General features: G+C 46.5%; 4 protein-coding genes across 5 annotated transcripts; 2 read left to right on the top strand and 2 right to left on the bottom strand.

Annotated features, from left to right (window-relative positions):
• Positions 1-196: 196 nt before the first annotated feature.
• LOC124326639 (Down syndrome cell adhesion molecule-like protein Dscam2) lies at positions 197-17,064 on the top strand. 2 transcript variants are annotated; one of them, XM_046785562.1, is made up of 22 exons: positions 197-351; positions 1,971-2,058; positions 5,068-5,449; positions 5,593-5,654; positions 5,735-5,815; positions 5,914-6,096; positions 6,455-6,779; positions 9,618-9,837; positions 10,374-10,840; positions 10,905-11,226; positions 11,296-11,452; positions 11,516-11,797; positions 11,856-11,975; positions 12,039-12,203; positions 12,275-12,574; positions 12,656-13,017; positions 13,097-13,694; positions 13,761-13,900; positions 13,966-14,119; positions 14,190-15,119; positions 15,185-15,556; positions 15,641-17,064. In XM_046785562.1, the coding sequence occupies exons 2-22, from the start codon at positions 2,034-2,036 to the stop codon at positions 16,129-16,131; spliced, it is 6,138 nt and encodes a 2,045-aa protein (XP_046641518.1). In that variant the 5' UTR covers positions 197-351; positions 1,971-2,033; the 3' UTR covers positions 16,132-17,064. The 2 variants fall into 2 exon arrangements, with proteins under 2 accessions (XP_046641518.1, XP_046641527.1); XM_046785571.1 differs by having other exon boundaries at positions 10,908-11,226.
• A 73-nt stretch (positions 17,065-17,137) lies between these two features.
• LOC124315160 lies at positions 17,138-20,737 on the top strand. The gene is made up of 4 exons (XM_046780670.1): positions 17,138-17,204; positions 17,982-18,181; positions 18,283-18,828; positions 18,917-20,737. Exons 1-4 carry the CDS (start codon positions 17,138-17,140, stop codon positions 20,735-20,737), a joined length of 2,634 nt encoding a protein of 877 aa, XP_046636626.1.
• Positions 20,738-23,077: 2,340 nt separating this feature from the next.
• Positions 23,078-24,066, bottom strand: LOC124328941. The gene is made up of 3 exons (XM_046787788.1): positions 23,849-24,066; positions 23,643-23,767; positions 23,078-23,575 (listed from the first exon to the last, which is right to left on the bottom strand). Exons 1-3 carry the CDS (start codon positions 23,999-24,001, stop codon positions 23,230-23,232), a joined length of 624 nt encoding a protein of 207 aa, XP_046643744.1. The 5' UTR covers positions 24,002-24,066; the 3' UTR covers positions 23,078-23,229.
• Positions 24,067-24,703: 637 nt separating this feature from the next.
• Positions 24,704-25,902, bottom strand: LOC124321292. Its single transcript, XM_046784212.1, has 3 exons — positions 25,475-25,902; positions 25,272-25,417; positions 24,704-25,208 (listed from the first exon to the last, which is right to left on the bottom strand). The coding sequence occupies exons 1-3, from the start codon at positions 25,613-25,615 to the stop codon at positions 24,938-24,940; spliced, it is 558 nt and encodes a 185-aa protein (XP_046640168.1). The 5' UTR covers positions 25,616-25,902; the 3' UTR covers positions 24,704-24,937.
• Between the last annotated feature and the right edge of the window lie 45 nt (positions 25,903-25,947).

Genomic DNA, 25,947 nt, shown 5'->3' on the forward strand with positions numbered 1-25,947 from the left:
AGCCTATAGAAAGAAAGGAGGATATAGGATGGCGGAATATAACGATGCGCATCAATCGCCCGGGTCCAACTGCTGCTGTGTATATCACCTTCTTCAAGTCCCATCGCAGTCGTTTTTTTGAAGTAGTAGGGAGCGCGCGGGAGAAAATAGAAAAGGGACGCCGCCGGTCAGATCCTGATTCAGTCGTCGACGGGATCGCGTCGCACAACGACGTGTGCACAGCCCGCCGTTGTATATGTGTGTGTGTCTGCTATAGATTCGTGAGTGGGGGGTATACAACAACAACAAGAGAGTGAAGTTGTGCGTGCAAATCATTTGGTCATTCATCTCTCCGGGAATTAATAACCGCAGGTAAGAAACAAACAATATAAGACATAAAATAAGAAATAAAAGAAATAGAATAAAAGAAAGAGAGAATAAGGATTTCAATTTGTAATTGATTGATTGTGTCCCCGGAGGGCAGGGTTATTAGAGAGGGTGGGATGGATGTATTCCCGGACAGGGAACTCCACTTTGATTCATGATGGAATAACCAACGAGCTCTAATATAATGGCCAGTGCTGCTGCTGCTGCGCTGTGTGCTGTGTGACAGTTTCACAATTGATTACATTATAGAGCCAACTGGCTATATGATACAGCTATATAGGATCCCATTCTCTATCTCATTATAAATCCTGCGGATATGCATATCTCTCACCACCATTTTATTTTTATTTGTTGTATTTTGTTCAAATAAATTCCGGAATGACAACTCACAGAAAGGCAAAGTTTTCTCCCGGGAGGATTTTTTGGGGGTTTTAAAAATAATTGCAACACGGAATTATATTTTGTGCAGATTGAGGGACTCTTTTGAGTTGAGGATAGAAAAGGAGCAGCACGTCCTATCCACATGCGCCCGTCCATTTAGACTCCAAGTGCGTAATAAAGGCCAGCAGCTTGAAAGGGAAGACCCCCCACCCTATAGCCTACTATACAACACAACATAGATGGGACTTGATTGGATCAAATGGACTCGGCCGTTTAGAACGTGAAATGCTCCTTTTTTTCTTTGCAGGCAGCTCCTGCGCTGCTGGCTCCTTGCCCGAATGTGTAACTCCCGTTGATTGATTGATTGATTGACAGCTTACAAGCTTATACATCTGGACAGAGAAGAAAAAGAAGAAACTATATAGCCAGCACTTCTTTACTTTATTCTTTACTTTTCTCTAGCTCTCTCTGCCCGGGTAAATAGTGTGTGCACACTCGGACGTCATTTCGGGTCCGATTATCTAAGGAAGTCGACCCAAAAAGCCTCTCCTTCCTCTTATTTTCTTGTCCATAGCTCTTTCTCCGCCAGCAGAGAGGATATAAGCCAAGTCTCTATCGAATGTGTTTCCCATTTGGCCCAGTTCTCACAGGAGTTCGGCTCCTTCTTCTTCTTCTTCTACGTGAATTTGCGCGTGACGACCAAATGGCCAGACGCGTGAAAATGTCCGTTGTGTGTGTACAGCACTACAGACAACAGCAGCACACAGCATCGATTTGTTTTTGTTTGCCGTCCACTCCTGGAGGAAGGAAAAACTATTTGATCCTGGACGTTGCTCCTTTTTGGAGGGGGATGATGCTGGGCGAACGCGGGAGAGAGTCTGTTCCGGTCGTCGGGAGGCGTTGGAGCGAGAATCTTTCTCACAGCTCTGATATTACTTCCGCTTTTCTAAGCTACGTATAGTGATGTATAAAAATGTGGAGATAGGGTATAGGACTATAGGCGGCGCTAATAATCCAGCAGGCGGGGACCTCGTCCGTCTTCTTGGCCCCCCCTCCGGTCCGTTTAATCAATCAATCAACTATCCAATCAACACCAGACCCATCCCCATCCCCCGCGAAGAAACAATGAGAAAATGAGCTACTCTTTTTCGTATTTCTTTAATATTGATTTGTTGATGCAATTAACACTAACGTTGTCTATTGTTTCATTGAATAACATATAGCTACAGGACTATACACGAATAGCCATTCAAAGGCAAAAGAAGAAGAGAATACAAGGAGCCTCGATGTCACTGGTGGCCGTCATCGCTGGTTCGTTAACAAATCAATTATAATCAATGTTATATACGTAGATATGATGTATAGAAAATAACTGTGCGAGCGCTTGGGAGACGGCGAGTTGATTGAGATCAGAAGTAGATTACGTATAAATAATGATTTCTTCTTCTTCTACTTTTTTTTCTTGTTTGCAACTCATCTCCGGTCTGTCTCAGCTTTTTTCTTCTTCTATCGTCGTTTCTAACATATTGCTTCGTTTTTTCTTCTTCTTCTTCTTCTGTCTTGGCCTTTTGATCTCTTCTTCTTCTACTTTTTATCTGGTGGGCGTCGCAGATTGCATATCCGGCGAAGCGCATTCCGGCCGCCCCCTCGCGGGCCCATTATTATTCAATCAGATCTATCGGTCGTATAGCTTATACATATAGCCACGGCAAAAATAAAAAATGTCTGAAAAAGCCACAGATTATAATATTTGAAAACTTCTTCTTCATCATCTTTTGTTTTATTTCTGTCGGCTTTGCAGATTCTTCTGCAAATCGATCGATATTTGTGTGTATAGACATGTGGGAATTCGAAATTGCCGCCCTGTACAAATATAGAACGTATTATTATCAAGGAACCCCGGGAGGGAGAGATAGTCCAACAATCATTTGAATCCGTATAATTGCAGTTCAGGGGTGGTGTGCTGCTGGTATTCATCAAGAAAGAGTGCTGTGTGTCTATATATATAGAGAGAGTGTGTCCATAGTGTTTTTTAATCAAGCCAACTTGATTTTCTGGCTGCGCGCTGAGTCGACGAGTTAAATAGAAAGAAAGAAAATGGAGTTTGTGTGATGTGACGTGCTGGGTTTCTCTTGTAAATTTTCAAAAAGGGGCTTCCGGTTTAGTTTGTTCGTTTCAATTCAATCTCTTGCGTATAGTCTACTCCGCTCAACAGACAAAAGGTTAAGTGCACACACTGATGCTGTCTGTCTATGGTGGCAGCAGTGACAAAAGGGCATTCTCGAGTGCTCAGACACGCACAGCACATCACCCAAAAGTTGAATGGATCGGCGGTGTAAAATTTCAATGTTGTCGCTTTTTTTGTATTTTTAAATATTTGATTCCATCTAGCTCACTTCCGGTGTGTTAGTAGTGTGGGTGTCGTCTGTAATGCGAGTCGGCACGTACTGCTCACCTCCGTACCTCGCCCATTATCTATATTGAACGTGCTGCTGTTCACTCGCCGAAATCAACTTCAACCGAATGATATAACAAATAAGGTCCTAGATTCAATTGTCGATCGATTCAAAGTTAAAGGTATTATTTATATAAAATAAAAGGGAAAGCCTTTTGGTTTAAAAAAGGTGACGACGTTTGAATCAAAAGCGACGCGGGAAAAACGATCGCGAATATAAGCGACGAGGCACATACAGTTGAGCGGTCAGAGACTTTATAGAGAGGCGATAGAGAGGGAGAATATAAAGGGAGGAGGTTTCTCCTTTTATGTGTGGAGGGGTCGGTTTGAAGGAGGGGAAAAAAGGGGGGGGGAGGTTTCGTGCGAAAAAGGCAATATTGACAGCATCCAATCATTTCAAGGGGGGGGGGGGGGGCCGGGAGTAGAAGAGAAAGAAAAAAATAAAAATCGATCGATTCTTTTTCTTTTTTGATTCGGTCGGGGCCTCTGGCACAGTCAATCGGTCGGGAGTCAAACCTTGCTCGCCGGAATGAATTTGAGACACATACAATCCGCACCAGCAAAGGGACTTGCAAAGGGATGATGATTCTCTTAATGGACTAGTAGGCTATAGTAATAGTTTGAGTTTTGAATACAAGAAGAAAGTTGTCGACTTTTCAAGCGAAATCAGTCGTCCCGGCGTAATATACGACGGTGTGTTGCGCTCGACTCCTTAATGAGCTACCGCCGCGCGGAATCCTATATCCTGCGGATGTCTATATATACAGAGAGGAGAGAGGCGGCCTCCTCCTCGTCCCGCCCTTGATGTTTGGCACTTAGACAAAATGAACATTGACAAACATCACAACAACAACAGCAACGGCAACAACAGTCAACATTCGAAACAATCAAACGAGCGCAGCGGATGGCCGATCGATATTTTGCGGAGACCTTTTGCCATTTTTTCCTTGCGTGACTCCCGCCACTTTGTGTGTAACATCCTGACGGTGTTAGGCGCATCGAAATTTTCTTTAATGAAATTAGAACATAACATTTCTTCTGGTGGTGGTTGGTTGTTGTTGTTGTTGTCGGAGTTATTGATTTTTTTTTAGCGGTTGGTATTTGGTGAAATAGTGATATTTATTACCGCTGCAAATCTACTTTTGCCGATATCCAGTTTCTCCAGTTTTATCTTACAATTTGGTTATATTCGATTTATTTAGTTTGATTTAATTTGATTAATTTTTTCTTTTACCCAATCATATTGATTGAATATTCTGTTTTTTTAAAACAAATTCAATAAAAAAAAAACTTTCGAGTCATTTTCACAATCTGGCAAATTATGCAAATCCCAGATTGCAGACTACAATTTAGCGAACGACACATGGAAGTGAAACGCCTTTAATTGGTGAATCTATGAGAGTGGTTCTCGTTGGTGATGGAGGAAACTTAAACACTCAGAACTATACGCACAGGTTTATTCAATGCATTGAGGACCAGGGACTTATATTTCTTCAGGTTTTATCAGTGTCACTATTTTTATTATACGCAGTCAAATCATTATTTATATTACATATGAGATATGACGCAGTGTGCAATTTGTGCATTATTTATTAGTCTCATTACTTTGATAGGGACCGATAAACTTTTTTCTTTTCTTGCATGACTCCTGACACTTTGTAGACACCCGGACGACGTGAGGCGCATCGAAATTTTCTTTAATAGAATTAGAAAAAAAAAAGAATTCTTTGGTGGTTGTTTGTTGTTGTAGTTGTTGATGCTGCTGCTGCTGCTGTTGTCGGAGTTATTGATTTTTTAGCGGTTGGTATTTGGTGATATTTATCTTCTCCTATTCTTCCTTTTTTTTGGGGTGTAATATATGACAGCGTTGCTGCTGGCATTCGCCGCCGGCGGCTCCTGGGGCGCTGGATGGGAGAGAGCGGACAGCGTGACTGGTGGCTCCGCCGGAATTCGGATAGTCGAGTTTACCAACTCGTCGGCCGTGAGCATCGATTGCGACTGGACGGTGCAGCAGCAGCAGTCGACGGGTGACATAACCGGCCGTATCAGACGTCCGTCATCACTCAGCCCGGCCAATAATAGGCCGGCCATCCATCAGCAGCCGGGGATAGACGGCGGCGGACTAGTTGCTGATAATAGTGACAGCAGCAGCGGCGGCGGCGGCGGCAGTCAACCGGCGACGGACGGAATCGCTTTGACTTGGCTGGACGCCAATCGACAGCCCGTCGTCTCCATTCCGGGCATCAGGTAATTGAATATATCCACCGCCTCAGGCAAGTGTCCATTGACCATCAAAGAAGAGAAAAAGACCACCATCGATTTTCTCTTTTTCCGGCTCTAAAGATTTTGAATTTTTCTTTTTCTTCCGGCGGATTAAAACTGAAAAATAGGCACGTTCTGAGCAATGGGACTTTACATTTTCCGGCTTATCGCAGCGATGCCTACCGGCCAGGTAGGCGGATTTAAACATCTTAAGATAAAACAGGAATGATGTTCAATAATTAATTTTTAATTGAATTTGAATTTGTCAAGATGTCCATTCGGCCGAGTACAGGTGTCTGGCCAGCACGGCCACCGGGGCGCTCCTGAGTCCTCCAATCATCATCCGCTCAGGTATAAATGACGTCCGTCTTTTATATCCATTCACCTGTGTGTGTAAGTGATAAGTGTCGAATTTCAATTTGTCCGTTTCTGCTCTGCTGTCCGCGCAGCTGTAATTGGAGCCCTGCAGGTGTACGCCAGCGACGCTTACACCTTGCCGGGCAACCCGGCCGTCCTCCCCTGCCTGGTCATGTTGCCCGTGGAGCAAGCGTGGGCCGTCGAAGTGACGCACTGGACGGCAAGTTCGGGTCCCAACAACCAACACCTGGTCGATTCCCACAGCATCCCCCAGCGTAAGTTCACATCTATTCGTCGTTCGCTCCTTATTATTATTCATTCCGGATGCGGAACTGGACTTACGGGAACCCCAAAACGAATTTCCCCCGCCGGCCCCATCATTGTCCATTGCTCCCGTTTGATCCTCCTCAATTCTTCCGGCACTCAATTTCATTTTCGTTTCCTTTTTCCTTGTTTTTATTTCTTTTTTTATACCTGGGTAAAGGTCCGCCATTTTCTTTTGAAATGATCCTCTTTTTACTAGACCCGGATAATCTTCCGACCCCTTCTCATCCTTTTTGTTTCTAAAGGGATGATGTTTTCATCCGGAATTGATTTGCTTTTTTGTCCTTTTTTGTTCTTTTTTTGGCGCAGCCGGTTCCAAGTACGCGGTCATTGGCGGACATTTACACGTGTCTGACGTCACACTGGAAGACACTCTGATGTCGTACCGCTGCTTCGCCCGTCACCGACTCAACCTCGCCCAGAAGGCGGTCAATAATTATTCCAGCCCTCCGGCCCGCATCGTTTTCACTCACCAACAGCAGCAGCAGCAGCAGCAACTGCCAATGGCTCCGCAGCTCGTGGCTTTTGTCCACCGGCCGTCGACAACTTCGCTGAGGATTCGACACGTCCGTCTGGCCCAGGACGACGTCTACATGACCTGCACCGTCCTGGCCTATCCGCCAGCCAAAATCAGGTAGTTCCATCCGGTCACGGACTTTATTCTTATCAATTCTTCTTCTTCTTTTTTGAATATCGCGCCAAAAAAGAAAATTCCGGAGCTCTTCCATTTTTGCTGGATCAATGAGATAAGAGCGTTGGTAGAGGAGAGGAGGTGCTGGATGTGTGTTGTATGTGCTGTCCTTTTTGATTAGTCAGTCGAGCTGGAGAAAAGAGCAGACAGGAGCCAAATAGAATCAGGAGCCCTCCCCTCCGAAAAAGTATCGACCCGCCCAGCATCAGCCAGCAAACAAACGAGTCCATCCGCACACAGTTGACGCTCTTCTTCTTTTTTCTATAGTCTATTCTATTCCATCGATTGATTTTGATATGCTGCCTGGGCGACTCCTATTTTAGCCTTTACGGGCGCATCCAGGGAGAGATGTATCCATTGCGCGTCCGGCCGGAGGTGACGGACCGGAAACGATTGCCAGTCCGGGGGCTACAATAACTATCCATTTCGAATTTTTGGATCACAAATAATGATAATAATAATAAAGTTGAGAATCATATACATATTATATAACTTTTGTATTAGAGTATCAAAGTTAATGTGTGCAGGCAACCGCACACATTAAATGTCACTCATCTCTCTCGACTAACTTTTTCTTTTCACGTATACGTATAACACAAACAAGCCCGTGGGAGATTAAAAACTAGCCTGGGGGAGAGAAACTTTTTTTTATTTTTTATTCCGGCCCGGATAACTCCGGAGGCCTTTTTTTGTTATTTTATTGTCTGCTGCTGGCCCTCAAAACTTTTTCCTTCCTTGAAGGAGGAAAAAAGTGAGCAGCAACAGACGACCCTGCCCAGGGACCAAATTAGTATTTGGGGGCCTGCTGCTGCTTCGGCTGCTGCTGGATTCCAACATGTATTGAAAGGTTTTCTATATATTCCCCGCATTCTATTCCGGGCGGAACCTTTTGTTCAACTTTCTCCGCCCCCATTGTTTCCCCATTCTCTCTTGAGAGAGAGGACCTCCAAAAAGTCTTCGACACGCGCAACAACATTTGCCCGTAGGCGAAAACCCCTCCGCACCGTCTTTTTGTTGTTGTTGTTGTTGTTGTCATTCTTCCTTTTCAACAATAGACGGGCAACTTGTATTCGGGAATTTATTCTTCTCTCTCTCTCAACTCCTCTTTATAATTGATTCCATTTTATAACAGAAAGATTTGCTGGTGTTGCCATGGCGACAGCGGGCTACGTATATAACTCTCAAAAAGATGGGCAAATCTAAATCATTTTTTCCGTCCGGAATGGTCTATATATATCCATATCTATACTGCGTGTATAAATATCCATTTCACACACACACACAGACACGCTGAACTTTTTATTATTTATTTTTCTTCCTTCCGTGTGAGCAATGTCAATAGATGATGTCAATTGCAGCTCGGACGGGTGTGTGTGTGTGTGTGCAAGTTACACAGACACGTCCGTCCGCGTGTGTGTGTGTGAGCAAATGGAAATGATCCATCGATTGAACTCCGGCACGGCCACACTCGCACACACAACACAAAGAGAGAAAAAAAGGGATGGAAGAACCTCCTCCTCCATGCATCCTGGGCTGAAATGTATACACAGGAGCGGTCGTCATGGTGATGACGAGCTTTCTCTAGCTCCTATTTCCATCCGTGCGCCTTTGATCTCTCCTCGATGGATGGAAAGGAATATAAGAAAGAAAGAAATTTTTATTGAAAACAGATATTCGATACAAATCCGTGCCGGATGTAATATTTTACCGGGAGCTGCTGCTCCTGAGACTCCTCCTCTCTCCGGTTAAAAGAAAGAAAATGATGGCCAGATTTTGTCTGCCACCGTGTTATTCTTGTTGTGTGTGTGTGTGTGTGTGACTGGATCCTGATCCTGGGGACAAAAGGAGCGACTTTTGGGTTCTTGGAAGAGTAAGGAGCAGATAAGGAGCCAAATACAAAAGAATAAAAGAAGAAGGAAAAAAAAAGGAGTTTGATTGGCCAAGATTGCCAACGTGTGCTGGCGCTTTCCCGGTTACAACTTCTTCAACAAATATAGGAGCCGTGTGTGTGTGTATGTGTGATTGGATCGTCGCCCCGCGACCTCAGGAGCCCCTATTTTATTTTTTAAATAATAATCCAGGGAAATTTTTCAACTGTCAATTGTTTTGCCTGGAAATTATAAAAAGAGCCGGAGTCTCGGAACTTTTGTCTGAAAATCCTTCAATTCTTCATCATCGTCAGGATTTCTGACGTAATTCCCCGGCATTATTTAGGAGACATTTTTATTTATCTTCTGGGGCCCCTTCATCGCCGGTGTACATAATACCACCAAACACACACACACTGAGAGACGCGGGCTGCTTTTATTTCTTCCTCTGCGATGATGATGAGAAGAGACGAGCGAAAACTTTAGACTCTCGCCGACAGCAGCCAAGCAAAAAAGGGAAGAAGCTCCTCCTGCTGACAGGATCGATCGATAATTTAAGCGGGCGGCGGCTGCCGCTGTCGTTCCGTCTCACTCTCTCGGCTCCTTGTATGTATTTTGCGTGTCCCCATTTCATTCTTTATTGTATGTCTAGTAATAATAGGCGGGCGGGCTGGGAGGAGGGCTGGGTGTGTGTGTGTGAATTCCCAGTTAGATCCACTCCAATTTGACATCTGCTGCGCCATCATCTCTCCGAAATAATGAATTTTCCGGCTAGAGATCCATTTCCCTTCCGCCCCAAAAAGAGGGGGGTATCCATTTCCTTTTTTCTATTCCTTGGCTCTCGGTCGTCTGATGTGATCCTCGACATATTTTAATTTCATTTTTTTCTATTTCAATTTGATTTTCTTTATAGGTGGTTTAAAGTGAATCCTTCAAATGGAGCGGCCGTGGCTCTGGTGACGGATGGAAGGCGGATAACGACGGGGGGCGACTGGTTCCGCATCGGCCAGCCCGCCGGCGACGATGCCGGCCGCTATCGATGCCAGGCGGCCAACAGTCAGGGCCAGATGGAATCGGAATTCCAGTTGAACGTCCACGGACCCCTGCGCGCTCGACTGGAACCCCAACGTCAAGTAACTTGAGAGAACGGACGGACAAATTTCCCCTTTTTCTTCTTCTTCTTTTCCCCTCATCCAAAGCGCTTTGATATCTCGCTCCTGGCCGGAATTTCCGATTGGTCACGTCGAGACTACACACGACGATCCAGCGCTGACTTATTCCATTCTCACATTTCATGGCACCCTCCAAATAAAGAGAAGGCAAAAGGAGATAGTCATTGTCTAATTGCAAAGACACCCCGACGACCGAAGAGAAAGCCCTGGAATCGATCCAGCTCGGAGTAAAAAAAAAATCAAATCTCTTTTTTCCCATCCGCACTGTATAAAGGAGCTTCTTCCAATTAAGTCGAGGGACGTTGTCCAAGTGTTTTGATCTCTTCAGTTATTTCCTGGAGGGCCGGCCATCTCCTCCCTTCCTTTTTTACTATTCTATTCTTAAGTGGATGGGAAGCGGACCCTCCGGGCCGGCTCATCAACATTTCACTATGTGAATAATGAAATTTCTTTTCTTTCTTTTCTTCTCATCCGGGTTGTTCCCCGCGCTCTAAAAGGTTGTCGGGGTCAATCAGCCGGCCGAGCTGACATGCAACGTGTCCGGATTGTTATCTCCTGGATTAACGACGCCGTCCATCCGCTGGACGCGAAACGGATTGGACATCGCAGTTGATGGCGGGCGGTTTTATCTGCCCCAGGCCAACGTCTTGCGAGTGAATCGGGCAGCTGTGACCGATTCCGGAATGTACCAGTGCTTCGTACGGGTGGACACGAGTGGGCAGGTCCAGCAGCAATCCGTCACCGCCCAAGCCCTGGCCGGCAGTTACCAGCAAGTACAGGCCAGCGCCGAGCTGATTGTTCGCGACACGGCCCCGTCTCGACTGACGGATGTTTTCAACGAACAGATGGTCTATCCGGGCCGGCCGGCTTATCTGCAGTGCTCTCTGGCCAGCAATTTCAGCCCTTCACCGCCATCTATCGCCTGGACTGTCGATTCCTTGACGGTTCCCTACACATCCGGACGGTAAAAAATAGAAACGAAATTCCGACTTTTGTGAGTTTCATCTTTAATAAATTTTCGACTTCAGCAGAGTTTCGATATCGTCGCATCTGCTGGACAACAGCGGAATTATCCGGAGTTATCTCAACATTAGTTCGTCCGAGGTGGAGGACGGCGGACTTTATTGCTGTTCCATTATTTATCCGGCCCTTGGAGCCGGACAGATGGATCATTTGGACACGATTTTAGCGGCTTCTCAAGAGCAGCACTGCGCCAGATTGAACGTTTACGGAGTTCCGGCCATCCGGTGGGCTGGTAACAAGACGGCGGTGGCCGGGCAGGATTATTACCTTGATTGCCCGTTTGCCGGCTATCCTGTCCAATCCATTTCGTGGCTAAGAGGCGGTCAGGTGAGTTTTTAATTTAATTACTATTTTTTGGAATGTTTCAATTCACCGGAATTGTTTTAATCCGAGCAGCTGATCAGAGATACGGACGCCAAGTACAAGCCGTTTACTAATGGAACGTTAAGGATCTCGACTATGGAACCAGGTGTCGATAATGGAGAGTACACTTGTCTGGTCAAAGGTTCCGGCTCATCCATGGCCAAGAAAGCCCTTTACGTCGAAATCATCCGTAATAACATAATTAATTATTCATTTTGAAACCAAATTCATGATTATCTTTTTATGGTTCCAGGTCCTCCGGTGATTGAGCCGTTTGGTTTCCCCATCCAAGTTCAGGACAGTGGGCGTACGCAAGTGACTTGTTCCATCTCTTCCGGCGATCTGCCCATTAAAGTCAGCTGGACCAAAGATGGGCGGCCCATCGCCAATAATCTCAACGTCGAGATGCAGACGGGCGAATTCCACAGTTTGCTCATTTTCAAGAAACTCCGCGGAGAACACAGTGGCATCTACACCTGCACGGCCCGGAATCTGGCCAAAGCGGCCAGTCACAGCGCCACTCTTCTCGTTCAAGGTCCGTCTACCTCAAAAATTTGTTCCCAAATGAAAATTTCATTCAATTCATTTTTTAGTTCCGCCCAAATGGATCGTTGAGCCGCAAGATATCGCCCTGCTGGAAAACTATCCGGCTTCCATCCCCTGTCAAGTGCACGGAATGCCGACGCCCATCGTCCGCTGGTTCCGGATTGAAGGTGAATTGAAAAATCAATTCCCGCCAAAATGATTTTGATTTGATCTGAATTTTTTGGTTTAAGGTGAAAACAACATTCCCGTCCATTCATCCAGCAAGATCGGATTATTAGCCGACGGATCCATCCGTTTCTCCAAGATGGCCAAAAATGACGAGGGACTTTTCCAGTGCAGGGCCGGCAACAATATCGGCAACGCCGTGTCTAAAACAATCCGCATCAGCGTCAACGGTAATCCGCCGGATGTGTATTTTCACATTTCTATTTCCGCCATTTACCATCAATTTTGATTCGCAATCCAGCGGCTGCCAAAGTGCGGATTCACACAAGTGGCGCCATTTTCCCAACCGGATCGGAAGCTGTTCTCCGGTGTGAAGCTTCCGGCGATCCGCCCATGACCGTCCACTGGAAGCGGTTCGATCAGCTCATCGAATCCCATCAGCAAATGGATCGTTTCCAGCTCTCTAGTGTGGCGTCGGACGGCCGGGATTTCCTCGATCTGAACATCAGTCGGGTCGAGGCGGATGACGGCGGAATGTACGTCTGTCAAGCGGCCAATCTTTACGGTAGTGACGCCACCGACATCCGCTTGATTGTCCAGGGTAAATCTAATGTCAATGCCGTCGTGCAAACTGCCCAGTCATCCAGTGAATTCAACTTTGTGTGTTTTGTCTTTATTGAAGAACTTCCCAGGGCTCCTGGCCAACTTCAGCTGACGTCCGTCCAGAGCCGGTCGGCCGAATTGCAGTGGCTGGACGAGGATATCGATCCATTGCTGGAATATCGGGTCCAACTCACCCGGCCGGGAACGATCGGCTGGACGTTCAATCAAACGATCGAGGCCAGGGGGCGGAGTCTCGTCACTCTCCCTCATCTCCATCCGTTCACCGTCTACGAGGTCCAGGTCAATGCCATCAACTCGGCCGGAATCGGCCCGCCTTCCGCTCCGCTTCAGTTCCAAACTCACGAAGAAATTCCGTCGGGTCCAGTGCGGCACGTGCAAGCGGAATCGAAATCTTCCCGCTCAGCGCTCGTCTCTTGGCTGGTCATTATTTTTCTAAATCAATTAACTTTAATTGATTTTTATTATTAAATCAATTTTTTTAATTTGTCGTTTTTGACAGCCGCCCAGTGAAGAAACTTGGAACGGCCGTTTGGTTACGTTCACCGTCAGTTGCCTGGAGACGAATGGGAACGGCCAAATCGTCCAGCGGAGTGTGGCCTACACGACGACGGATTTCAGACCTGTCCGTCGTGTCCAGGTGACGGTGGAAGAGCTCCGGCCGGCCACAGTTTACGCTGTGACCGTCCGAGCCTTGAATCGAATGGGTGCTGGCCCGGAATCCGATCCGCCGGTCTCTCTGACCACACCGGAAGCTCCTCCTTCATCCTCTCCGATTAATTTGCATTGCGTCACTCTGTCGGCCGACGCCATCCAGCTGACCTGGGCCAATCCGACCGTGGCTAACCACCACGGCCACCTGCAGGGCTTCCGGATTTTCTACAAAGTGTTTTCCAGCAACAACCGGCACCGGATCGTTTTAGCCGACGAGGTTTCATCTTTCCTCCGCCCGGAATCGAAGAGGGTCGGCCCGAACGTCCTCGATTCCGTCCTCTACGGATTACAGGCCTACCAGAATTACAGCATCCAAATAGCGGCACTCAATCGAGCCGGAAGTGGCCCTCTGAGTGTTCCGGTTGTCTGCCAAACGGATGAAACGGGTAAGAAAAATTTATTTGAAAACGAAATTGGTTCGTTTTAATTTCAAATTATTTGATTTTGAAAAGTTCCTGTGGCCGTCCATGAAGTGAAAGCTGTTAGCCTGTCCAGCTCTTCGATCCTGGTGACTTGGCGTCGATCGACACCCCCTAGCGGCCGGATTGCGCACTACGTGATCCAAATCAAAGACACCGTCACTCAGGATGTGGTGAGATGATATTTGAGATTCAATTTCAAATTGGGAAAATGTGTCTAAAACTTTTGATGAAACAGAAAAGGTTCATGCATCACGAATCGGACAACGCTTTGGAACACCAGATTGGCCAGCTCGTAGAGAATCGTCCGTACGAGATCAGCGTCACTGCCAAAGGTCGAGCTGGAGAAAGTCGCCCGTCTAGAACTTTAACTATTTCTCCGGCGGCTAAAAGTAACCATTCAATTTAAAAAATTCAAATTTCCCGGCAAATCTAAAAACTAATTCAATCCCATCCAATCAGATGGCGCCAAGATATTGGAATTCTCCAGGACAATTTGGATCGAAGAAGAACATCGGACGGACAAAATTATTTTACCGTGTCCCACGGCTGGAACAAATCCGGTGGAGAAAAGTTGGACCTTTGCCGGCCAGCCGCTCAGCAGCAATCCGCATTTGAATTACCGCTGGGATAAAGATGGCGCCATCCAGCTGCTGGACGTGGACAGAAACACGGAAGGCGACTACGCCTGCACGGTCCGCAACCAACACGGACGGGACGCTGTGGTCTTCACTGTGCATCTACTGCGCCCACCGGAAGTCCCTCAATTGTCGGTGACTCCGACGTCGACTTCTTCCATCCGGTTGTGGTGGAACAAACCGTCCAGCAGCAACAGCCGGTTGGGAACCCTTCTGGCCGTCTTGGAGTACATTGTTCTGTATCGGCCGGCTTTCTCCGGCTCGGCCGTCCAAGAGAAATCCGTCGACGGAAGCGAGGATGGCACCGTGCTGGACGGACTTCTTTGCGGCACCCAGTACGAGCTCCAAGTCCAGGCTAGAAACCAAATCGGCCTGGGCCAGAAAAGTCCTCTACTGAGAGCCATGACCCGCGGATCGGGTCCAGCCAACTGGCCGGAATTGTCGAGTCTATTCGGTTTCTCTGCCGCCATGCCGGCCACCCTATTCCTCCATTTGGATCACTGGCCGACCGGTGGCTGCCGGATCAATTCCTTCCAAGTGGAGAAAGAAGGGCCGGTGTTGTCCAGTCCTTCGGCGGATCACTCGCACGGGAGCTGGAACACTCTGGCGTCTAATCTCAATCCGGACGAGCAGCCCATGTTGAAAGTCAGCGATTTTATCGAGGACGAAACGTACCATCTGAAATTGACGGCCTCTAGCGACTCCGGAGTCCACCACGCCTCTTACACCGTCCGGCGGATGTCCGGCAAAAAAGGTTAAACAAAGAAAAGATTAAAAAAAATATCGATTCGATTTTTTAAGTTTCAATTTCACACGCAGTCGAGTACAACGGGACGGCCTTCGAGGTCTTGCCGATGTTGGCATCTGCCGGCCAGTCCATCAGTTACGAATCGTTGATTGTCATCGCATCCATGTCGATTTCGGGGACGATGCTGCTCTTCTCGCTGGCCGCCATCACCTACGTCGTCCACAAGCGGAAAGAGTATCAGGCCAACGCGGCCTCGGCCGTCGCAGCTGCCGGAATGTCGGCCAAGAGCGAGTACTCGTTGCGGACGGTGGCCGAGCAGCTGGACAACCAGCCGGTCGACGACAACAACCATCAGTACCAGCCGCAGCAGCACGGCCGGTCGTTGCCAAGAGCCAACGGAGTCAACGGAAGCATTTACTCCTTGCGGAAGCAAATCGATTTCGGTACATTTTGTCAATTTGAATTTTCCCGCCTTTATTTAAATTTTTTTGAATTTTGGCGCCTAAAAATTTATTTGCCCGGAATAGACGACGACGATGATGACGACGACGGCGACATCACTCCGTACGCCACGTTCACGTTGAAGCCCATCAGCGGGATGGATACGTGCCGGTCGCTCATGTCGGCCCCGTCGGTGGTGTCCAGAGGCCGTCCGGACGACAGCCACTCGCCCAACAGCATCGAGGCGGACGTCAACGGCGTTTTGTACGGGCACCATCCGACGTTGCCTTGCATGTCGCAAGCTCCTCCGCCTCCGCATCCGGCCCACGTCTACCGCCACCTGAATCGATCGCCGGTGCCGCCGTACCGGCCGTCGTGCGAGCCGGCCGGCGACTGCCTCTACGGCGAAGCGGAGACCATCTACCCCAAGAACACGCCCATCCATCACGTCCACCAGCATCCACCTGTGTCGTCCGGAAGGAACAGCGTCGGACGGGCCGTCAGGAAGCACAGCCGCAGTTCCACCTCCAACGTCAACGCCAGACGTCCGGATGGATCTTGGAGTTACAATCCTTGATCCGTCAACCAGAACTTTTGATTTCATCCGCGCTCACACATCAAAAGAAAACAAATTTCGTGTGTGTTTGTTTTTCTCTTCTCCATCCGCCGCCGGGATTTTTGATCCGGCGCTCGTGTTGTTCATTGTAAAACCAATTTTTCTCTCCCCTTCTCAATTCCGGGAGGAGTGAAACTGATCTCCTTTCATGTCGAATTTCTTGTTCTTCTTTTTCTTTTTATGGCGATTTATTGGATCGCTTTTTTGAATGTCGCATCCGCACACACGGAATTTCACCCCATCCCGGCACACACTGTTATTCCCGTTATTTGTGTGTATGTACATTGTTTTTTTGTTTTTTCTTTCTCTGTACATATATTTTAAAAGGAGAACCTGCACAGTTCTCTCTATAAAATAACAACCCCCGTAAAAGAGAAATTCTTCCGGCGCGTGACTCGTACTCCATCCACTCCTTTTCAATGTACACACACAAGACACAGACATAAAAGTCTATAAATTTTAGACCAATCCATCTGGCTATGGCATCACGTAGATATAAAACAAAACACAGCACACACACACACACAATAGGAGCACACGGGTCGAATTTGTTCTTTCTATTCCGGAGCTCCTGAATAGGGGACCGATTTGACGCTGGAAAAGAACGTGACCTGCTTTCTTAACATAAAACGAGGAGCCGGACGTAAATATAAACATAATGGATCGAAGGAGAGACTTTTGGATAGACCACAAGACGAAGGTCGTCCCTCCGACTTTTTTAATGGTTGAGAGATGACGGAACGGCAAATGGAAAAAAATCCGGAAGGCGCATGCGCCGCCCAGCAGCAGCGGAGAAGTAGATGGGAAGAAAATTCCGCTTTTGGGGGGTTCATTCTCAGTTGTACATCGTCAGTTCATCCGTGCACAGTTTCTCCCCCCGGTTTTTTCGTCAGTCGCCGGAATTGTGTTGTGTTTTTTTTGTTTCTTCCGCCGACGGATAGCCGGACGCGGTCGGAAAATAAGAAAAATGGAGCACGTCTTCTTTTATTTCTACTGTCTCATCAACGTCATTCTGCAATTACACGACGTCAAAGGTACCTACTACTTCTACTGTCAACATCCTAATGCATTTAAGATTATATTTATATGTAACATGTACATGCTGGGCGGAGAGAGAAATAAAATAAAACAGTCAGAAGAAAATTTCCCGTCGCTGTGAGATGATATCGGCTCCGGCATCACACCCAATGGCCATTGTTTATGGCTTTTGCCGGATCACGACAACACAACAACAACAAAAAGATAGTTATCCAGCCAAGTCGTTTGGGCGACAATTGCTTCAGGCGCTATTTTCTCCCTCCTTCCTTCCCAGCGTCTATAACTTTGATCAAATCCTAATAGATCTTTAAATGTTTTCTCGAAAAGTAGCAAGTTTCCTCTTGTTTGTTGTTATTTTAGCTCCGCCAATTGCATTTGGAATTTGTTATATTCCCAATCGGATTTTGTTTCGCTCCTTTTCAACCGATCCATTCCCCCCTGGAGGGCCTGTCACTGATTAGGAGCTCTCTTACAGCTATATAGTTGTTTGTGCTGGGCTGGGCTTGACTGGGCGTCCCGCACTTTCTCTCAATTGTCAGGATCCTTTTTATAGAAACTTGAAGATGTTCCCCCGGAGCAGTCGACATTTGGAAGCACTTAACACGTCGTCCAATATTGTCCGTCCCGTACAACCCCCCACGACCCGTCACGTCGAATTTTCGGTGGACGGGACGCCGGGCGATCCTTATTTTTTTGTCACGCCATTATCGTGAGAAAGGTGTAAGACATACTCACGAAAATAACTCTATCCATCGCCATGATGATTACGTCAGGTTGCAACGTGACCCTGTGGCCGCGGGTGCGTTTCCAGCATCGCTTCGAGGCCGGCCCTTGCTTCTTCCGCTTGCCCAACCGGCCTCCTGCTGGCGGCGGTGGCGACCAGCAGCAGCACTGGTGGATCGAAATCGCCTTCAGCTCCTTCCAAATGGGCCGCTCTGTTCTCAATCAAAGTTGCCCCACCGGCCACTTGAAAGTAAGGATCCCATATCCTGCCCAGCAGCACAATCGAAATGATTACCTCATCACTTTTTGATTACATGACGACCGGATGTTGTTGTTGTTGTTGTGTAACAGTTTGTCGAAGAAATGGACGATCAGGAAAGTTCTTCCGGAACTTTTTGCGGGCGGCTGAGCGGAGATTCGCAAACTTATCTGACCCGGGCCAAGAGTTTGACCCTTTACGCCCATCCTGTTTCGGAGCCGGACCACTTTAACGCCTATTTCGACGTCCTGTCGGCGGAAGCGCTGCGGAAGCGATACCCGGAGATGCTGAGAGCCAACAGCCTGACGCCGGATTCCGACGGAGGCGGAGGCGGCCACCAGTGCGACGTTCTAATCCGCAACTGCCCGAACGTTTGCCGATTGTCGTCGCCGCTCTATCCGGTCAGCGCCTATCCGCGCAACGTCACCTGCCGCTACCGGGTCCTCTTCGACCGTGACGACTGGCAGGTCGTCCTGGGCGGTCAGCCGGGCGATCGCTACGACCTGGGACTCCATCATCCGCACCAGCAGCAGCACTGCAGCCAACACGCCGATCGATTGATCATTCACGAGAAATTAGCCGGACAACAGCAGTACCAACAGGTGGCCAAATTTTGCGGGCGCGGAAATTTTCCAAAGGTAAAAAAATCAATAAATCGATTTTTGAAAATTAAATTTAATTGAATTAAAACTTAATTGAATTAAATGTTATTAAATCAAATTACAGATCATTGCTCAGAGTGGTCAAGTCATGGTGGAACTGATCACTTCGCCGTCGGGGTTCTTCCATCAGGGATTCCGGTTGAGTGTGAGCCACCAGCGGCGGAAGCGGTCGGATCATCACAGCATCATCTCTCCGTGTTACCATTCCATCACGGCCGTGGGCGGAGGCGGCGGACAGTTTTATCAGCAGGGATCCGTCGTGTCACCGCGTCACTGGTTCCCTCGCAACGTCGACTGCACCTGGACGCTCACGTCCACCCGCATTTGGCTGGAAATCCATTCGAAAAGCAATAACAAGTTGTCCAGCAGCTGGACGACGACCAGTCACAACAACGCTACTTGCTTCCATCGCTTGCAACTGCACCGGACGTCGTCCGATCCGGCGGAGCAGATGACCATCTGCGAGTCCAACTCGTCGTCGGCTGGCCAGCAGCAGCTGCAGACGGCCACTCCGACGCTCCTGGTCCGCGATCGCGTCCAGTTGAGGTTCACCAGTCTGCGAGGATCCATGACTGGATCGGAGATGGATTTCAGTCTGTTCTACATGCTCCTGCCGGAAGAAGTTGCGGCGGTGGCCGAGACTTTGTGCGACAGGATCCTGGAGGATTCCAACGGGACGATCGACTTGATCGGCGATCGGCTCCTTCTGATGCGCCACAAGCAGCTCAAGTGTCGCTACCGGTTCCAGGCTCCTGACGGCGGTGACGATTACCGCATCCGCATCGTCATCCGGCAGATGGTGTTCGACCCGATCCGCCAGTGTGAGCCCGGAAGAGACGACGACGAGTGTTCCAGGATGGATTCCGATCGCCAGGACTTTGACTGGCTCCTGGTGTCCGATCGCGACCTGCTCCACTGTTTCTGCCAGTCCAGCAGCCACCAGGAGCCGATCGTGGTGGAGAGTGCTTCGAATCGGCTGGACGTCCAGCTGGATTTGAAACACATCTACGACCAGTCGTACAAGGATCCCAACATTTACCGCTTCCAGATCGATTACAGCTGGATCGAGGACAGCGGATGCGGTAACCCGATCGAGGACGATCAGGGCGGAATGATCCGCTGGACGGCCGATCCCAGCAGCGCCAGCAGCACTCATCTCCTTCCCTGGCGGAGTAATCAATCTTGCACCTGGCTGATTGAGGTGCCGGACAACGATCGGATCCTCCTGAAAATCAATACCGACCAACTGGGAGATTCGGCGGATAATTGTCACGTGTCGCTGGGCTACCACGGCCGTCAAAACGACAGCCGACACCAACATGGCCAGCAGCAGCGACGACGTCTCCGCCAGGTGGTGGCCATGGACAACAGGACGGGCCAATTTTGTTCCATGAACGCCGAGTTCATTAGTCCATTCGGCCTGCGCTACCTGCACGTCCAACTGGAAACGGCCAATAATCCCAGGGCTCGTTTCCTGCTCAAGTGGAACGTCCTCTTCAGCAGTAGTGCTCCTGAATCATCTTCAGCCGTCGATGAGGGACAAATAGGAGCAGCAGCCGGAGCAGGTGCCAACGGCAGCAGCAGCAGCAGCATCTTGTCATTATTCCCGTGTCCGGATAGTAACTGGTCGATCCCTGAGAGCCTGGTCTGCGACGGCCGGATCAACTGCCCCCAGCAGAGCCTCTTTGGCTCCTTGCTGGACGAGGAGTCGTGCACTAGCAGGAACAGCAGCTACTACCAGGATTATTACTACCCGTGGGTCATGGTGTTGGTGGTGAGTTTCGGGTTCAGCGTCATGATTTCACTGGCCAGCGTCTCCTCTCACGTCCGCAAGTGGAGGGAAGTCAAGACGTCCATCACCTCCTCCTCCTCAGCTGTTGAATGATTATTTCATCGTTTGAATTATTTTATTGATCGTTCCACCTTTGTGATGCGAGGGGAATTATTATTGATGGCCCTTAATGGTTGTGACTGAATTTTACATGACGTCATCTTTTGGCTGGGCTGGGCGAGGGGGTGAAAGGAAAGATGGACGTGTGAATTTCTTATAGCACCCCTGTGAAGCACCTTGCGTGATCGTGAAAAATCGTCAATTTAATATTTCTTCTTTCTTGTGAGAAATTGATTTTTCATCTTATTCCGGTTCCGTTTTTCTTCTTTCGTGTTGTGACACATTCGTCGTTGAGGCCAATTACCATTTTTATTTTTTCCCGCGATGAAATCAATATTACGTAAAACACCCTCCGGACACACACACACAAACCGTCAAAAAGTTCCTTTTTTTTTTGTTTTTGTTGTTTTTGTTGTTTTGAACAAAATAAATTCCGTGTAACTTCTTCTGCTGCTGCCCAGGGGCCGGCCAGAGCAAGACATTGATGAAAATTGGACAACAAAGTTTCATGTTCACGTTTTCCCCCCTCCTTCTTTTTTTTTCTTAAAAAATAATTTGAACAAAATGTTGTTTCTTCTTCCATATGTGTGTGTGTGTATGACGGGGTTGTACAAAAAAAGTTTCCCGACCGCCACAACGTTTGTGACGGTCGACATAAAGTCGTGACGAAAATAAACGTGAAATTTCTCTTGTATACAGACAAATTTTCTTGATTTTCATTTGACAACTTGTGTGTGGATGTACATACTATCTACTTTTTATGGCGGGTGGTTCGAAAATTATTTACGACACTCCGCCCATCGATTGTTGGGAGAGACGAGGGTAAGATCTACTATATCGATCCGCCGGATGGAATAGCGGCCGCCCGGTTTTTGTGCTGTCCAATATATTTCTTAGACCATGTATATAAGAGAGAAAAGTGTTCATCATTAAAAGTGAATGCCGGATGGATAAAGTTTAGTTGTCTATACGCCTTTATTGTTATATGCCGGCCTACACACACACTGTGAGTGGGCGACTGCTGGAGATGTGTGACAGTGTAGCAGTTCCAGCCCCCCTCCAGCAATAGTTATGGCTGTTTGTGTATATGAAAGAGTGGAACTTTCTTTTTTTCTGGATGAATATTAGATGACAGCACATTGCCGGGAAGATATTGACGCAACTTTCACTAATGAGCGCTGTCTGTCATTTATTCACGATACGAGTTAAGATTGATGGGGCGATATAACTTCGGTATAACTTGTTATTAATTCAAGACCCTCGCGCCCGTTATAGTCGGACGTGTGTGTATAAAACATATGCGGAATTGGAACCAGGAAAATTGACCAAATTATCGTGACGACATGATATTATTATCAACAATGTATACACTCTTCAATTGAGAGCTAGCCCTCTACCAACAAGCTCATTCAACTCTACTTGACTATAAAGTTTAGACTAACGAATGTGTAGACGAATGACCCAATTTAAAGAAAACAAGATGATTGGCTTCGTTTCCGTGGTAATAAGTAGCCACCACCATTTAACTCGTTTAACTCTGGTAAAACATTTTGAAATTTAACTGACCATTATGAGAAATTCAATGGCCTCATTGGCATACTTTTTAAATTTGTTATTCATTTTCAATGGCGGTTCTATTATGCGGGGGCTGTTTCTTTCACCGCACGTAAAAAGCCCTTTTTTTACAAAACTTAAATGTGACCGTAGAATATGTAGGGTACGTATAGGAGCACTTTGATCATTTGTATTTTTTACTTTTCTCTATTATTCACATCGCAGCAGAGTCGGCTCAAAAGTTTTACCCGGAGGTTTTCAATGTTTGAATCGATTTGCGTTTCAATGGAGGTTTTTGAACTGCGTAATGTATACGCGCCTGCCGGTGTATACGCCTGAAAGGGAACTTTTGTAACTAACAAAAAAGGTGGAATACATTTTAAATTTCTCCCGGAGTTAATTAAGATAGAAATTTGGTTAGATTTGAATGACGGGATTAAGAGCCTGTCTTTTCGCGAAATAATTTGAAAAGTCTGTCGAAATAAAATTACCTAATCATTTTTTCTTTTCCAACTGGCTGCTGGAATAATGAAAGTCAGAAAATGGAAGGAACGTGACGGGCATTTAAAGGGAAAGGATGGCATTATCTTTTTAAAAAAATCCTGTTGGAATTATAATTTTACAACAGGGATTATTAGCCAATGACACGTCATACTGGATAAGGAAAGTTGGCTCCGACAAAGAGTCATGAAAGAAACGGAAGTACTAGTAACGCGGAAGGATGTCCGGTAAGACTTTTGGTGTGGTGGTTTTAATCAATTTTTATTATTAAAAGGCCAGTGTAATTCAGAAAATGATGAAAAGAAAACCATTGAAATGTAGATCAAGTTGACTGTGTTTCATCACCCAAAGTATTTTACTTAAAAAAAGGGACTTTGAAAGTAGATCTAGATTTCCGTGTCGTAATTAAGAGATGACAAGGGAAACGAACATTATAAGCGTGAGGGGTTGGAGAATAGCGCAATGCTATAGTACAGATGCATTGCAGCCATGCCTTCTAAAACAACAGCAGCCAGCCCACAAGCGATCATTACAGAATCAAACAAATACAATTGGTTGAGATATCCACAAAAAACATCCTTACTATATTTAGAACCTTCAACCTCAAAGATGATTGTTGCATTAGTTTGATAGACGCCGCGACAAATAAAGGCATTCTTGTAGGTCTGATGAGTGACAATGGACGCCGAATGGATGAAGACGATTACTATTGCAAATCCAACTGCCACATTTGCCAGAGCAATAAAAACTCCTTGCTGGACAGGTTCTATTATATGGCTTCAAGTACATGTAATGGCAATTAGAAAAATGAAATAATAATGCAAATATAGACATGATGACTTACTTTCTTTGCGTCCAACAAAGGAATCCGATGGCAATGAGCAAAACTCCACACAAATGGTCGCTCGAATCTACGACATCCATGATCGTGATCTCTTTACCAGGTAAAACCAACAAGTTAAACCCATTCTGTAACAGTGAGCCAAGGCGTGACAGTGATTAATATAAGAATTCAAGCGCGATGTTGACATGATTATAAGAATAATATACCTTGAAAAAAAGAAAGTATAACCCTACGAATACATTGAGCAGCGAAAAAAGAGTTAATAGCTTGGTATGGTCAGATCGTGGCGTCTCCTTCTTCCGTTCAACCCGTAGTACTGGTTGTGCTTCCATATCAGATACCAACATTCTACCTCGCATTCTACTTTGAATTGAATTTGAATTAAGGGGCAACTCTTTAACAGCTGGACGTCTGACTATGAAAGAGTCTGTGACCACACTGAAAATTGTGGTACGAATGGATCTTGGACCTTGCTGAAAACGTCGCAAAACGTCTTGTTGGCCGAAAAAAACCCATAAATCTTTCTCCGATTTTCAACGTATACAAGGTTAACGAGGTTAACTGTTTCGCAGAATTTTAAAATACAAGGACAACGATGATTACGTCATTGAATTAAAAGCTTTGTGTCGAAAAACCCAATCGGCTGATATGAAAACGTGGAGGAACGAATCGACAGGATAGCGAAATAAGTCAATGAAAACGATCCTCAATGGAAAATGTCGGCTGATTGCACCAGCTGATGGCGGCCACACGGCAACACGTTACACTCAAAACACAGTCCGCTATTTCGATTGACGTCTATCTTATTACCGCTAACGAGAATGCAAACGTATCACGAGTTTAACAAGGAAAATATCATGTAAAAATGGCAATTACCACAAGGAGCACTAAGTCAAGGCTCAAGACATTGAGTACAACCTTCACTCGCCCTTCAAATTTTTACTTGCTGCACGTTTCGATTCGTAACGTTTACTAATTTTCTGAAGTCATGATGCAGTTATTCTAAAAAGAGCTAATTTTGAATCAGAAGGGAAAAGAATGTAGACTTTAGTTTAATCAAATTCTGGTTTGTATTACGAAGGATTTAATTTCAAATGAACGACAGTGAAAGTAATCGCAGAACAATTTTGAACTGATATACTAGGGAGAGTAGTATGCTAGGATAATATGACAATAGGGAATATAAGGCGATATAAGGAGAAGCGAAACCAACGTTTTAAGAGCAGAGCGGGTGGGGCAGAGTCAAAAAATTAAGTTGGAGAACAGAAAATTCAAAAAATAGTTGTTACTCAATACTAGTACAAAAAAATAGCACTAACCCCTTGAAAAATAACGACTACCCTTCCAAAAACAATCATTACGGCATAAAATGTGAACTGATTGCTGATGTAATCTTTAGAGCACATTCCTAATCCAAGAAGCTCATCTGAATTTGTCGAATCGCGACAATGAACATCCAGCTTGCTCTGAAGTGCAGAAATCGAATACTTGCAGAACGCGATGAGAAACAGTGCATGCAAAGCTACGGATATCTGTACTAAAGCAATTACTGGAGCCATTTTCCTTCTAAAATGAAACACATGATATCAAGTCTATCAACAGTTTGCACATGAATGAATGATTACTTACTTGATTTCTCTGTTTACTGCATACAAAACATAAAAAACAACCGCCAATAGAATCAGCTGGAATCCGCAACTCAATTCAATTGCGTTTAGGACCTCGAACTTCTCAAACGGCAAATCCACCACATATTCCATATCCCTGGATAGGGGCTAAATACGTGGGTAGTAAAAATTTAAGTAATTATGATAATGTACACATTGATTTACCCGTGCAAAGAAAATGAATAACGCCATGATTGAATTGCAAAACGACAGCAAAAAGAAGAGAACTTTAAATCCCCGCTCTGACACCGGGATGTTCTTCTCTACTGCCGGTACTGGATGTTCTTCAATCACAAGGGCAACCATTTTGCTTCTATATTTCAAGCTTCAATCGGAACCAACAAAAAAGGCACGACGAACGACCGAGTGATTAAAGAGTCTGTTGCAGTTCACTGAAAACTTCACGAAATATTTGTAGGAGTGAAAGAACCGATGGCGAAATAACAGATCACCTTCCGATTTCAACGCACGAGTATAATGACTTTAGTTTTTAGATTGGAAAATGAATTTGCCTGGTGTTAAATTACGCACAGTCGATCACAAAGACTAGGAGGAACGAAACGACTCGACGGCGTCAATGAATGCGAAAACTGGAAGAACGAAAATGGCGGCAGATCAGATCAGCAGTTGGCGCCACA

This window comes from Daphnia pulicaria, chromosome 1 (genome assembly GCF_021234035.1).
Source record: "Daphnia pulicaria isolate SC F1-1A chromosome 1, SC_F0-13Bv2, whole genome shotgun sequence".
Classification (NCBI taxonomy): domain Eukaryota; kingdom Metazoa; phylum Arthropoda; class Branchiopoda; order Diplostraca; family Daphniidae; genus Daphnia; species Daphnia pulicaria.

What these genes read in the sequence shown, in the direction of transcription:
- LOC124321292 (XM_046784212.1), bottom strand. Translation starts at nt 25,615, where the DNA reads ATGGTTGCCCTTGTGATTGAAGAACATCCAGTACCGGCAGTAGAGAAG. An exon ending in TATTCATTTTCTTTGCACGG is followed by an intron (nt 25,418 to 25,474) that starts GTAAATCAATGT and finishes CCACGTATTTAG; the next exon opens with CCCCTATCCAGGGATATGGA. An exon ending in GCAGTAAACAGAGAAATCAA is followed by an intron (nt 25,209 to 25,271) that starts GTAAGTAATCAT and finishes GTTTCATTTTAG; the next exon opens with AAGGAAAATGGCTCCAGTAA.
- LOC124326639 (XM_046785562.1), top strand. Translation starts at nt 2,034, where the DNA reads ATGTCACTGGTGGCCGTCATCGCTG. An exon ending in CAGCGATGCCTACCGGCCAG is followed by an intron (nt 5,655 to 5,734) that starts GTAGGCGGATTT and finishes GAATTTGTCAAG; the next exon opens with ATGTCCATTCGGCCGAGTAC. An exon ending in GCGGATGTCCGGCAAAAAAG is followed by an intron (nt 15,120 to 15,184) that starts GTTAAACAAAGA and finishes TTTCACACGCAG; the next exon opens with TCGAGTACAACGGGACGGCC.
- LOC124328941 (XM_046787788.1), bottom strand. Translation starts at nt 24,001, where the DNA reads ATGCGAGGTAGAATGTTGGTATCTGATATGGAAGCACAACCAGTACTA. An exon ending in TATACTTTCTTTTTTTCAAG is followed by an intron (nt 23,768 to 23,848) that starts GTATATTATTCT and finishes TCACTGTTACAG; the next exon opens with AATGGGTTTAACTTGTTGGT. An exon ending in CTTTGTTGGACGCAAAGAAA is followed by an intron (nt 23,576 to 23,642) that starts GTAAGTCATCAT and finishes ATGTACTTGAAG; the next exon opens with CCATATAATAGAACCTGTCC.
- LOC124315160 (XM_046780670.1), top strand. Translation starts at nt 17,138, where the DNA reads ATGGAGCACGTCTTCTTTTATTTCTACTGTCTCATCAACGTCATTCTG. An exon ending in GCAATTACACGACGTCAAAG is followed by an intron (nt 17,205 to 17,981) that starts GTACCTACTACT and finishes TGATTACGTCAG; the next exon opens with GTTGCAACGTGACCCTGTGG. An exon ending in GGCGCGGAAATTTTCCAAAG is followed by an intron (nt 18,829 to 18,916) that starts GTAAAAAAATCA and finishes ATCAAATTACAG; the next exon opens with ATCATTGCTCAGAGTGGTCA.